General features: G+C 48.8%; 1 protein-coding gene across 2 annotated transcripts in view; it reads right to left on the reverse strand.

The window, feature by feature from the left end:
• Positions 1-4012: 4012 nt before the first annotated feature.
• Positions 4013-14323, reverse strand: part of Nadsyn1 (NAD synthetase 1) — a 64673-nt gene continuing 54362 nt past the window's right edge. For both annotated transcript variants that reach the window (XM_045152220.1, XM_045152216.1), the window contains exons 19-21: positions 10800-10928; positions 9936-10112; positions 4013-4792 (exon numbers count right to left, since the gene is read on the reverse strand). In XM_045152220.1, coding sequence (XP_045008155.1) covers positions 4739-4792; positions 9936-10112; positions 10800-10928 — 360 coding nt within the window. In that variant the 3' untranslated portion in view covers positions 4013-4738. The remainder of the gene's footprint in view (positions 4793-9935; positions 10113-10799; positions 10929-14323) is intronic.

The raw sequence follows: 14323 nt of genomic DNA on the forward strand, positions 1-14323 counted from the left end.
TTTTGAAGTTTTTAGGTCAGTTATGTATGTTGACTAAATTTACAAATAAACTTGTTTATGAAAAGAAGAAAGAGGGGGAGGAGAAAGGACACCAGGTATACATGGGCCAAGTCAGGGTGGGCTGGCAGGGCGAGCTCGGCGAGGCCACACCGGCGGCCGGTTTGCTTTGCACGTGTAACTGTGAGAGGAGGGGGAGTCAGCCCAGGGTGAGCTGAGCACATGCTCTGAATACGGAAAGGGAGAGCCTGGCACACCCCACTGCTGGCTACCCCTGCAAGTCATCGGGAGACTCAGTCCCTCCTCTGCACTGGAAAGCAAGGCTCCAACTTGGACTAGAGCACAAATGGGTTTATATCTCCACCTCAGAGCTCCTGAGGGCCCCAGGTGCAATCTGTGGGGTGAAGTCCGCACTTCCTCCTCAGCCTCCCCTACTGTTCTCCATGTGCCTGCAGCTCCTGAGACGCGTGGAGAAGCATTCCCACCAAGACAACACCCGCCCCCAGGTCTGTGTCCTTGGCCTCTGGCCACAGGTGTGACTGGAACTCCCCAGAATCCCTCTGATTACACAGCAGAAACCATCCCACCCCTTGCTGGATTCAGGACCCTTCCTTAGCTCCTCAGACCCCACCTAGAGTGAGTACGTGGGCTGGGGATATGGTGCAAGGTCCTAGGAGAGCTTACAGGCTCAGAGGTACACATGCTCCCAGGGCATCAGGAGAGGGCAAGAGAGGCTTAGAGGTGCCTAGAGAAGGGAACAGAGTGAGACAGAGAGGAAGTGGATGGAAAGAGCCGGAAGAGGTATCCACATGAAGCCAGAGCAGAGACCTTCCCTATTCCTTTGAATCCTCTCTCTCTCTAGGTGCAGTCACCCATGGGGCAGTCATTCTGAAGGGAGGACCCTGGCCGGGCTGGTGTGGAGGGAGTGTGGCTGGTGTTGTGGGCTAAGGACAAGAAAATGAAGTGAGGTAGAAAAAGAAGGGCCAGAAAATCACAGCTCTGCTCCCAGAAGGTGCACAGAGAGATAGAGAGTAAAAAAGGCAGGGTAGAAATGTTCCACAATTTCTGGGACAGAGAGGGACAAAGCCATCTTGGAAGATGGCTCAGTGAGTGGTTGCTGTGCAAGTATGAAGGACCTGACTTTGATCCCTAGCACCATGTAAAAAGTTGGGCATGGCCATGCCTGCCTGTGGCCCCAGCCCTGAGAGGGTGGAGATAAGGAGATTACTGGGGCTCCCTGGACAGCCAATATAACCGAAAAACAGAGACCCTGTCTCAGGGAAATAAGAAATGGGACCGAGGAGGACACCCAATGCCCTCTGCATACTTGCTCACAGGGGCACATATACACACACATCCCAAAAAACTGACTTCAAAACCTAGACCCTTGGGTTGGAGAGATGGCTTAGTGGTTAAGGCATTTTCCTGCAAAGCCAAAGGACCTCAGTTCAGTTCCCCAGAACCCACGTAAGCCAGATGCACAAGGTGGTACATGCATCTGGAATTTGTTTGCAGTGGTGGAAGTCCCTGGCATGCCCATTCTCTCTCTCTCTGAAATAAATGAATAAAAAATAAATAATACAAAAACCCAGACCCTCCCATGGCCCATCATAGTGAACAGCTCAGGTCTCTGGAAGAAGGAAAAATTTAAGCAAGGAAAATAACACTGCCAAGCCATGTTCCCACAAAGTACCAGAGCTGAGCCTCTCAGGCTTCAGGGAAGTTCACCTTCTGCCTCCTTCAGATCAGTTCTAAGCCAGTTCTTTTGGTGAGAGGTGGCACAAATGGACCCAAGAGAAGGCTCAATTCTGATGCCCGGCAGAGCCATGGACTCTCAGTCAGAGTGGGAGAAGAAACAGCTTTGTTGCCAGCTGGTGGCCATGTCTACCCTTTGAAGACCCCTGGTTCCAGCTGCCGTCTACGCTGCGTGAGGGGTCTCCACCACACACTCTCACTGCCATGAACTCAGCTGCTTCCACCATGCTGGGAATCGTGAAATTGTGGACCAGACTGTTTGGTCCTCCCTTGAGTTGTGTTACCTAATTTGCTCAGCGATGAGAAAGTGACTGTAGATAGGGCTCCCTACACATCCACGTTAAGTGACGACTTCTCACAATAATCAAGTTATGGAGTTAACCTAGATGTCCATCAGTGGGTGAGTGGGAGAAATGTATATAATGTACATATGTGTGTGCACATATACACAGCAGAGTTTTAATCCGCCACACACGGAGTGAACTTACACCACCTGCAGGAAAATGGATGGAGGTGGAGATCATCACGTTAGGTGAAACAGGTCTGACTCACCACAAGGGCTGAGGTGAGGGGTAGATGCCACTGCACTGTGGGCTGCAGGGTTGGGGTGGGCACACAGCACAGACCTTAACTGTGCACTCCATCCTGTCCCTGAGCCTTGCTCTGTACCCCAGTCCCAGTTTTACCCTGCAGGGTTGGGAGGCTGAGGCTCCCTGGGGCTCAGCCCTGGAGAGAGAGTTCCAGAAGTCAGGGTCTTGGACACGTATCCAGAAGGGCAAAGCCGACTTCCGGTTAAGATGGCGGCGTAGGTACCACGCCAAAACAGCCTGGGGGGGAAAAGACCAAAAAAAACTCAGCAAAATACACACTTTTACTAAAAAGTGAGGTGTATAGGAAGTTGAGGCGGCAGCGGAGAAGTGGAAGAGTTATAGAGCATCCAGAGCCTGCACAGGCGGGAACAGCGGCTCCGGGGCGGCTCGGCTACCCGCCGCAACCGCGGAGCGGCAGAAAACCGCCGGACTCTCGGCTCGAGCCGCAGGACAAGCCAGGTGCGGGATTTTCCCCTCACACCGCGCTCTCCGCAACTCGGGAAACGTGAGGGGAGAGCGGCAGCGAGCAACGGAGGGAGGAGCAGACCGCGAGGTAAAAGCACACGTGGAGAAACGATACAACCAGAACAGCCGCGGCTCCCTCCCCTCCCCTGCCGCCTGAACCCAGCTCCAGCGAACACAGCAGCGGCCCGGGACCTGGCCACGCCAACTTGGGCTGACGGCGGGACCCAAGCAGGAGCAGAATTCGGCAGCAACTTCAGCGGCTCCAGCACCGGTACCAGTGGCCCCAGCAGCAGCGGACCCAGGAGCGGCAGCGGTGACAGATCCCGCAGCAGCGGCTTCGGGGTGAGCAGCAGCGGTGGACACGGCAACGGCAGCTTCAGCAGCGGTGGGGGATCCGGGGGTGGCACCTACAACAGCTGCAGAGGCGGCAGCAGCGGCTCAGTTTGCCCCGTAGGAAAAGCAAGTGCCCAGCTCCAGAAATCAGAACAGCAGCCCGACGACCCAGGCAGCAACTTGACTGAGACCACAATCACCCAAGGTAACTGGGATTGCACCAGGGAAGGGTCTCACTTGGTCACAAGCTGACTTGGATACCTCAACAGACCAGAAATCTAAACCTCTTTGTTGATAGAGGATCTGGTCATTATAATAACTACTCTTGCATACATACTCGGGGCTGTTTTTGATGGAATGGGTACAGTGTTTAGCTAAATTTTAGAATCTACCAGTATATTATTCCACTCAGCCTGCTTGAATACTCCTATAGCAGGGAAACTCAACCCCTAAGAACATCTTTGTAGATACTCTGAGAGTCTTAAGAGCCACACCTAATACCTTAAGGTCCTACCCTGAAAATATATTACATCAAATCAATTGATACAGCTAAGAATACACAGCTAGCTAGAAAATCCAAGCATTAACTTAATCCAAGATGCAAAAATATATACATTATAACACAAGAAACACTAAAAAGCAAGACGATATAAATCCACCTAAAAGTATTAATGCATCAGAAATGTCCTCCAGTGAGAAAGAGTTAGAGGAAATGCCTGAGAAAGAGTTCAAAAGAATAATTATAAATATGTTCAAAGAGGTCAAAGAACACATGAAAACAATCAAAAAACTCTGTAGAAAATCTCACCAGTAGGATGGATGAGGGAGAGGACAGAATATCTAAGCTAGAAGATCAGGTGGCAGACCCAGAAGGGCAAAGCCTGGCAGGAAGGGGGCAGGTCTATGAGCCAGCAGAGATAGAGCTGCCACTGGGCAGAGGGCATCCTTGCAGTCCACTCCAGGCAGAGGAGGGGCTGCCAGGAGCAGTCCCCGGCCCCCAGCTGCCCCCCACAGGTGGGTCCCCACAGGACAAAGTCAGGAGGGCTGGCTGCCACAACCCCCAGCAAGGAAGCTCTTCAGGGACTGTCCAGGAAACTTCTGGAACCCGTGACAGGAAGTTAGGACTGGTGGAGAGGGGAGAGCTTCTTGCCTGTTTCTACACAGGACAGTCCTCCCTGGGGGGAAGCCATTGCCCTTGTTTGGCCCTCACATGGGAGATCTTCCTGACCCCAGATGTGGGAAAGCAGCACTTTGAAACTGTGTTAAAGAGAAAGTTCTCTCTATTTTTAATTCTTTTTTTTTTTATCCTCCTGGTAGGGTTTCACTGTAGCCCAAGCTGACCTGGAAATAATTGTGTAGTCCCAGGCTGGCCTAGAACTCACAGTGATCCTCCTACCTCTGCCTCCCACGGGCTGGGAGTGTTAGTTTTACTTCTTTTTAAGGAATCAGGATGAAAACATCTCTCTCCCATGAAAGGTAAAACGAAACTTTGATGGATTCGCTGTGAGGTTGGAGTGGCAGGGCCTCCATCACTGGACACCGGTGACTCAGAAGCCTCAGGAGGGGTCGTCGGGAAGGGGCCTCCACGTGGGCAACTCCTATACTTCCGGGTCCTGTGGGCTGGGCTGCGCTCTGTTCTCGAGGCCTGCAACCTGGAGAGAGGAAAGCCCATGAAGATGCTCTCTGCCACCATCACAGCGGGACGGCACAGGGAAAGCCCCTCTGCACAGACGCATCAAAGCCACCGTGGATGGCAGCCTGCAGGGGTTTCTGTCTCTGCCCTCTGGGGGACCACCGTTGTTCTTCAGCCTCACGCGACTGCAATCCACACCTGCCTCATGGGAACAGCCACAGCACCCTGGCCTCCTGATTAAGAAGCCAGGGCCAGGTGTGGCTCCTGGTGGCCCCATGACTGGGCCTGACATCCAAGACTCGACTGTGTCCTTCTCTTTCTTTTTTCCAGAAATATTTTTATTTATTTATTTGAGACAGAGAGACAGAGAAAGGAGAGAGAGAGAGAGAGAGAGAGAGAGAGAGAGAGAGAGAGCACGCCAGGGCCTCCAGCCATTGCAAATGAACTCCAGACGTGTGTACCACCCTGTGCATCTGGCTTACGTGGGTACTGGGAAATTGAACCTGGGTCCTTAGGCTTCGCAGGCAAGTGCCTTAACCACTAGGCCATCTCTCCAGCCCGACTATCCCCTTCTTGTGACCTAATGACAGCAGGCTGCAGGCACAGAGCACACGAGTATCTGCTGTGCAGGGGGCAAGGCACAGGTTCTTTCCCCAGACACAGTGGGGGCATAGGACGTTGGCATCCTGGCCCAAGTTCTGAATTCCCAGAAGCTACTCCCTATCCCTCTGTCTCCTGCTCACCTCGACCCATCCTCTGGGGAAGTTCCGGAAGTCAGGTGGACTTGGAAATGCTTCCTTGCAATCAGAAAGCGCAGGAGGTTATAGCGAGCCCCACCTCAGCCTTCTCTGGCCCCAGCATTGCTGGTCCGTGACTCGCCTGTGGGCAGGACACTTCTAGCAGCATCTTTGCCTTCCCTAGGACATCTAGCAACACCGACCCCAGCTCCAGCATGCTGGCCACCTTGGCCGTCCCGAGGAAGTGATTTCCAGCCTTTGCTCTACCATCCTTTCCCTGCCATCGTGGAGGTTCCCCTCAGGACTACAAGGCAAAATAAGAAGCCTTCCTCCCACCAGCTGTTTTGTCCAGCAATGAGGAGGTGGCTACAGCACTCCTACTCCTTCTGGTCATCTGAAGCCCAGTGTGTAATGTGCACATGGCGCCAGCTCTCAGTGTGTCCCTGTGCGGACTGCCTGGCTGTACCTCTTTTTTTTTTTTTGTTTTTTTGAGGTAGGGTCTCACTCTAGCCCAGGCTGATCTACAGCTAACTCTGTAGCTCCAGGCTGGCACAGAACTCCCAGTGATCCTCCTACCTCTGCCTCCCGAGTGCTGGGATTAAAGGTGTGCGCCACCACGCCTGACCAACTCTCTTTTCAGAAGATTAGCAACGGGCTGGGAAAGAGTATCACTCGCTTGTCTTAGTGGTTCTTGCTATGGCCTTGAGAAAGGGAGGGAGGAAGGGAGGGAGGGAGAAAAGAACTAAGCCTGCTTTTTAAATACATTCCTTATTCTTTACTTTATTATTAATCAATTAGAAAAAGACTGGATGGGGGGCTGAAGAGATGGCTCAGAAGTTAAGGTACTTGCCTGCAAGGCCAAAGGACCCTGGTTCAATTCCCCAGTACCAGATGCACAAGGTGGTGCATGCATCTGGAGTTTGTTTACAGTGGCTAGAGACCCTGATGCATTCTCTCTCTCTCTTTCTCTATCTTCCTCTTTCTTGCTCTCTGTCTCATAATAAATAAATAAATACAATATTCTAAAAAATGAAAAAGACTAGGAGAAATGGGTAAGTAAGGTGGCTCATGTCCGTAATGTCAACACTTGGGAGACTGAGGTAGGAGGGCTGCCATGAGTTCTAGGCCAGCCTGGGCTACGTAGAGAAACCAGAAGGAAGTGGAAAAAAATGGACAAAGAAAGGGAGAAGGCAGCAAATAAATGGTGGGAAGGAGGAGTGATTATGCAACTGAGTATGGGGACAGCAAAATGTTAGCAGCAGTCAAAGGGTTTTACACATGCAATGACCAAAAATTAACTCAGCGTCAAATGTATAATGAGCTCGACACGTTTCTGGCAGTACTCCTTTGTCACATCGCGGGACTTCACTGAAGTCTTGGTTCTGACGTGGAGTGCACTGGGCACCGTGCGTGCCACGCGCATGCCAGTAAGTGCCGTCTGAAGCCCCTCAGCTCAGAGCTGGTGCTAGTCTGTGCTATGGATTGCAGTGTGTTTACGGCAAACATGAAGTTGTCTGCTGTTACAGAAACACAATGATGCGGGGCTGGGGAGATGGCTCAACGGTGAAGCGTGTGCCTGTGAAGCCTAAGGACCCAGGTTTGACTCCCCAGTTCCAATACAAGCCAGATGCACCAGTGGCGCATGCATCTGGAGTTCGTTCGCAGTGGCTGGAGGCCCTTAGTGTGCCCATTCTCACTTCTCTATCTGCCTCCTTCTCTTCTTCTTCTCTCTCTCTCCCTCTCAAATAAATAAATAGTTTAAAAAAAGAAATAGTGTTAGAGCAACAGCTTAGCAATTAAGGTGCATGCTTTGGTATATTTACTTATTTTAAGAAAGAGGGGCAGATAGAGAATTGGTGCGGCAGGGCCTCCAGCCACTGCAAACAAATTCCAGATGCATGTTCCACTTTGTGCATCTGGCTTACATGGGTACTGGGGAATTGAATCTGTGTCCTTAGGCTTCACAGGCAACTGCCTTAACCGCTAAGCCATCTCTCCAGCACTGCTTTGTTTCTTTGAAGTAGGATCCCACTCTAGCCCAGGCTGACCTGGAATTCACTATGTAGTCTCAGAGTGGCCTCGAACTCACATCAATCCACCTACCTCTGCCTCCCAAGTGCTGGGATTAAAGGCATGCACCACCACACCTAGCTGACTTTATATTTTCCTACCATCATTCCTCAGCATGTATGGAATTAGTGTATCTTTGAGAGCACTGAATCCTAACCACTAGACCAGGGAAAGTTAGTTTATCTTTAGATTGAATTGCTCTGACCAATAGTAGATCCACTTCATTAGTATTCAAATTTGCTTTCATCTTTAACAAGTGGTGATATTATATGTATGCTATAGAATTGCTTTAAAATATTTTTTAAATGATTTATTACCATATGGTGGTTTGATTCAGTTGTCCCTCATAAACTTAGGGTTCTGAATGCTAGGTTCCTGGCTGATGGAGATTTGGGAATCAATACCTCTTGGAGGCAGTGTATTGCTGGAGGTGGGCTTATGGGTACTATAGCCAGTTTCCCCTTGCCAGTGTTTGGCACACTCTCCTGTTGCTGCTGTCCATCTGATGTTGGCCAGGAGGTGACGTCCACCCTCTGCTCATGCCATCATTTCCCCTCGAGTCTGTAAGCCAAAATAAACTTTTTTTTTTCCCCCACAAGCTACTCTTGGTCAGGTGTTTCCAGCTGGCAATGTGAACCTGACTGCAACATACCAGTAAATGTTTGGTCTGTATACCTATTTTTATATAGCTATACACCTATATACCTGGGGTATGGTAAAAAATTTCTCAGGCAAAAGTGGCCAGGAGTGGGAAAAGTCAAGAAGCCGTGGTGGAGACAAGATACTTTCTGGATATACCAGGTGTTTAGAACAGTGACTGGCATCATTTTTTTTATTTTTATTTTTTGAGGTAGGTTTTCAGTCTAGCTTAGGCTGATCTGGAATTCACTATTTATCTCAGGATGACCTCAAACTCATGGTGATCCTACTACTACCTCTGCTTCCCAAGTTCTGGGATTAAAGGGGTGAGCCACCACGCCCGGCTTTGGCCCCATGTTCTTAAACAATATATGGCTTCTAATTTTAGTACAAGCAATAATGGTAAATAGAGCCCATGCCAAACTTTGACTCCCTTTAAACACATGTGCAAACAGCAAAAAGTCATCATGGTAATCATTAAGCCAAATTAAGAAAACAGCTAACTGCCACAGGGCCCGGTACTCCAACTGCAGGGTAGCTAGCCAAAGGGACTGAAACAGGCATGCACAAAGGGCAGCCACGCTCCCGTGGTCACTGCGACACTGTCCAGCTGATGGAAGACCCAGAAAATGGAGTGCATATATACAACAAACGACCATGCAGCCTTGAGAAAGAAGGCAGGGACGTCACTTGTGACAGCATAGCTGGTTAGTGAGGAAGGATATTATGTAGCGAGAAAGAGGTCGGGCGCAGCAAATAAGCAGCGCACGATGTCCTTGTGTAGACTCTGTAGAATCAGGGCACATAAGAGCTGAGGGTGGAAGGTGGTTCCTAGGGCTGAACCTGGGAGGAGGAAGGGACAGGTATGGGCCTCAGGACACAGAGTGTCAGCCAGGAGGAATGGTTCAACTGTCTGCTGTAAACCATGGTGCTCACAGCTAATACCAAAGTACTGTGTTGGAAAATGGCTGAGTTGATTTTAACTGTTCTCACCACACACACACACACACAATATGTTTGAGGTCATATGTAGCTAAACAGCTTATTTCAGCCATTCCACGTGAGCACATGTTTTAGAACATTAAACTGTACACCATGAATACATATGTACAATTTTTTGTCAATAGAAACAAACGGAGGAGCTTTTAGCGAGTATTAACAAACTGGGCGTGGTAGTGCACTTCTTTAATTCCAGCACTTGGGGGGCTAAGGTAATAGGAGCCCAGGAGCCCTGTGAGTTCAAAGCCATCCTAGGTTACAGAGTGTGCTCCAAGTCACTTTGGGCTAAAGTTAGACCCTGCCTCAAAAAAAAAAAAATTAAAAAAAAATTGAGGGCTGCTGCTTGCCTACCATACATGATATCCTGGGTTCACTCCCCAACACTGCATAAAAACCAGGCATGGTGGCGCACACCTGTAGTTTTAGCGCTTGAGATGTGGAAGCAGGAGGATTATAAATTCTGGGTCGTCCTCTGCTACAAAGTGAGTTAGAGGCTAGACTGCACTACATGAGCCCCTGTGTCATAAAGAAAGAAACAAAGAGAAAGAAAGAAAAGAAAAAAGCAGCAAGCATAACCCTTTATACATATTTGACTTTGCAGAAGTAAGAACTGTAGGATACACCACTGTGCACAAATAAAAGGCCTTTCTCCCAAAGGAGACTGTCCCTGTGTCCACTTCAGATCGACTGAGAGCAAAGGTCCCGTGGCCAACTCACCTGATGCTCTATGCATCGGAACTGCCAGGGCCACTCTGTGTTATACAGAAAGGGCCGCAGGTCAAACCTGTTGTCATCGGGACTGTAGTTTTCAGCATGATAAGCAGGCGTGAGTGTGGTCATCTTGTGTCTGTTCATGGAGTACTTTGAGAAAAATCGCCTCACCTTCTCAGCCACCTGGTGAATGAGCGACAGAGGACTTCACATCAGTGCAGCCAGACAGACCCGAGGCTGGAATCCCTACTCTGCAGGCAAAAAAGCTTCTCTTGGTCACAGCCAGTGGGTCACAGCCCTGCCCGTGGTCTTCTCCAAAGACACAGTGGTCAGGGCTGGGCCAGTGGTGCCTGAGTTACAGGTGAGTTGAGAGGGGAGGACAAACCCTAACTGTGGGCAGCACCTTGCCGCGGGCTGGGGTCCTGGGCCGTAAAAAGAGCAGAGGGCTGGCTGAGCAACAGCGCCCATCACCCCGCTTCCTCACTGTGGACCAGCACGGCTTTAAACTCCTGCCTTTCCTGCCATGATGGACTGCAACCTGGAACTGGAAGCAGCTGAAGTCAACCTTTCCTCCCTTAAACGACCGAGTTTCCTCAGGTCTTCTGTCCTAGAAAAAGAAACTGACTGATACAGTGATCTGGCCTGTGCTGTCCCCATGCTGCCCCCACATAAGCAGGGATTGTGCCTGCCGTTCTCCTGAGTGGTTGGTGCTGCTTGGGGTAAATTAGGGCAGCCAGGAGCCCCAAGCAGACAAGGACAAGAGCTGGAGAAGACCACTGCATGGGAAACGGGTTTGTCATTTTGGGGGTCTCACACAGGGACTTTTGCCTGTGACCTCCCGCATCAGTAAGACACCACACATGGCCTCACCTGTCTGGGGGTATAGATATCTTTCCACATGTTGAGGAGTTTGCAGAACATGCTGTAGGGCCCTGTCTTGGCTATTTTCCGGAGTCTTCCAAAGATTGAGAGCTCTGCGTACGTCATCCCCATGTCTTCCTGTGGGGACAGAGATACAATCAGAGCACAGCCCAGGGGAGTGAAGGGTACTCGGAGTTTCTCATGGTTGGGAATCTGAGGTAAGGGTAGTGAGGTTCCCTAAAGGTCAGGAGTGGGTGCCTACCAGAGGGTTTAGTTTAGGAAATGACCAAGAACCTGGCATCTGGGTCGGGGACTGTGGGGTAAACTGGGACCCACTGAAAGGTAAGCATGTGTCCTGAGCTCTGATTCCTGGAAGTGGGACCTCACCTGTAAGAAGTGTCTTTGCAGGTAAAATGAGATGATGCTAGATTCTGACTGTATCATGACTCAAGGACAAGTTGAAGGATTTATGAATCACTGACCTCACTGGAAAAATTCTTTTGGACCATAAAACTTACAAGCTTTGCTGGGCGTGGTGGCACACACTGTTAATCCCAGCACTTGGGAGGCAGAGGTAGGAGGATTGCTGTGAGTTTGAGGCCACCCTGACCTCCAGGTCAGCCTGAGCTAGAGCGAGACCCTGCCTCAAAAAAAACCAACAAAAGGTGACTTCCAGTTAAGATGGCTGCGTAGGTACCACGGCAAAGCAGCCTGGGGGGGGGGGATGACCAAAAAAAACTAAGCAAAATACACACTTTTACTAAAAAGTGAGGTGTATAGGAAATTGAAGCAGCAGCGGAGAAGTAGGAGAGATCCAGAGCATCCAGAGCCCGCATAGGCTGGCAAAAGCGGCTCTGGGAGCTCCGCCAACCGCGGCGGCGGCGGCACACTAGAAAGCTGCCAAGTTCGGCTCGAGCCGCAGGAAAAGCCAGGTGTGGGAGCTTCCCTCACACCGCGCTCTCCGCAACTCAGGACACGTGAAGGGAGAGCGGCAGTGAGCAGCAGAGGAGCAGACCGCGAGGTAGAAGAACACGTGGAGCAGCGAGAGAACCAGAGCACCTGCGGCTCCCTCCCCTCCCCCACCGCCTCAGCCCAGCTCTGGCAAAGAGAGCAGCGTCCCGGGACCCGGCCACGCCAATCTGAGCCGACAGCAGGACCCAAGCAGGAGCAGAGTTCGGTAGCAACATCAGTGGCTCCGACACCGGTAACAGCGGCCCAAGCAGCAGCAGACCGAGGAGCAGCAGAAGCTTCAGCTGCTGACAGACCCAGTGGGGGAGCTGATCTGCAGGGCAACAGTTGCCAGGCTTTGCTTGCCCCACAGGAAAAGCCAGTGCCCACTCCAGAAATCACAACAGCAGCCCGACGACCCAGGCAGCAACTTGACTGAGACCAAATTCATCCAAGGTAACTGGGTTTGCACCAGGGAAGGGTCTCACTTGGTCACAAGCTGACTTGGATCCCTCAACAGACCAGAAATCTTAACCTCTATGTTGATAGAGGATCTGGTTGTTATAATAACTACTCTGGCATACATACTTGGGGCTGTTTTTGACTGAATGGGTACAGTGTTTAGTTAACTTTTAGAATCTACCTGTATTTTATTCCACTCAGCCTACTTGAATACCCCCATAGCAGGGAAACTCAATGCCTAGGAGCATCTTTGTAGATACTCTCAGAGTCTTAAGAGCCACATCTAACACCTCAAGCTCCTACCCTGAAAATATATAACATCAAACCAATTGATACAGCTAAGAATACCCAGCTAGCTAGAAAATCCAAGCATTAACTTAATCCAAGATGCAAAAATATATACATTATAACACAAGAAACACTAAAAAGCAAGACGATATAAATCCACCTAAAAGTATTAATGCATCAGAAATGACCTCCAGTGAGAACGAGTTAGAGGAAATGCCTGAGAAAGATTTCAAAAGAGTGATTGTAAATATCTTCAGAGAAGTCAGAGAACAAATCAAAGGAGTCAAAGAGGAACTTAAAGAGGAAATCAAAGGAATCAAAGAAGATGCAGGACACCAATTTCATGAAATAAAGAAGGCAATACAAGACATAAATAAGTAAATAGAAATAATAAAGAAAAACCAGTCAGAATTTCTAGCAATGAAGAACACAGTTAATGAACTAAGAAACTCTGTAGAAAATCTCACCAGTAGAATGGATGAAGGAGAGGACAGAATATCTAAGCTAGAAGACCAGGTGGCATATCTAATACAGGCCAACAAAGAGAAAGACAAACTTATAGAAAAGTATGAGTGGGAAGTTCAAGATATTCGGGACACTATGAAAAGATCAAATATTAGAATTCATGGCATAGTAGAAAGAGAAGAATTCCACTCCAAAGGCATAGTAGGCGTCTTCAAGAAAATCACAGAAGAAAATTTCCCCCAAATTGGGAAAGAGATGCCAATACAGATACAGGAAGCCTTTAGAACCCCAGCCAGACAAAACCTGGAAAGAACCTCTGCTCGCCATATTATAATCATACTTCCAAATACACACACCAAAGAAAAAATATTGAAAGCAGTTAGAGAGAAAAATCAAGTTACCTACAAAAGTAAGCCCATCAGGATTACAGCAGATTATTCAACACAAAATTTAAAAGCCAGAAGGGCTTGGAGTGATATATTCCAAGTTCTGAAAGATAACAACTGTCAACCAAGGTTACTTTATCCTGCAAAGTTATCCACTCAAATAGACGGAGAAATAAAGACATTCGATGACCAAAGCAGGTTAAAGGAGTATTTGAAGACAAAACCAGCTCTACAGAAAATACTTCACAGGATCCTCCATGCTGAAGAAAAGGAAAAGCACACATATAAGGAACCTAGAAAAAACAAGCAATACTCAAATACTTGTTAAAAGAGCACAGGTAGAACTGGAACCACAAAAAAAAAAAAAATGGCAAATATAAATACACACCTTTCAATAATATCTCTTAATATCAACGGCCTCAATGCCCCAACAAAAAGCCATAGGTTTGCAGACTGGTTTAAAAAGCAGGATCCTACAATTTGTTGTCTCCAAGAAACTCACCTTTCTACAAAGGATAGACATTATCTTAGGGTGAAAGGTTGGAAGATGGTGTTTCAAGCAAATGGGCCTAGAAAAAAAGCAGGGGTTGCTATCCTAATATCTGACAAGGTAGACTTCAGTCCAACGTTAGTCAAGAAAGATAAGGAAGGTCACTTTATATTGATTAAAGGCACACTCCAACAGGAGGACATTACAATCCTAAACATATATGCACCTAACATGGGGGCTCCCAAATTCATCAAACAAACACTATTAGAACTAAGGTCACAGATAACACCAAACACAGTGGTAGTGGGTGACTTTAACACCCCACTCTCATCAATTGACAGATCATCCCAGGAAAAAATAAACCGAGAGGCATCTGGACTAAATGAGGTCATAGAAGGAATGGACTTAACAGATATATACAGGACATTTCATCCAAAGGCTGTAGAATATACATTCTTTTCAGCAGCACATGGAACATTCTCTAAAATAGACCA

This window comes from Jaculus jaculus, chromosome 1, assembly GCF_020740685.1.
Source record: "Jaculus jaculus isolate mJacJac1 chromosome 1, mJacJac1.mat.Y.cur, whole genome shotgun sequence".
Taxonomy (NCBI): domain Eukaryota; kingdom Metazoa; phylum Chordata; class Mammalia; order Rodentia; family Dipodidae; genus Jaculus; species Jaculus jaculus.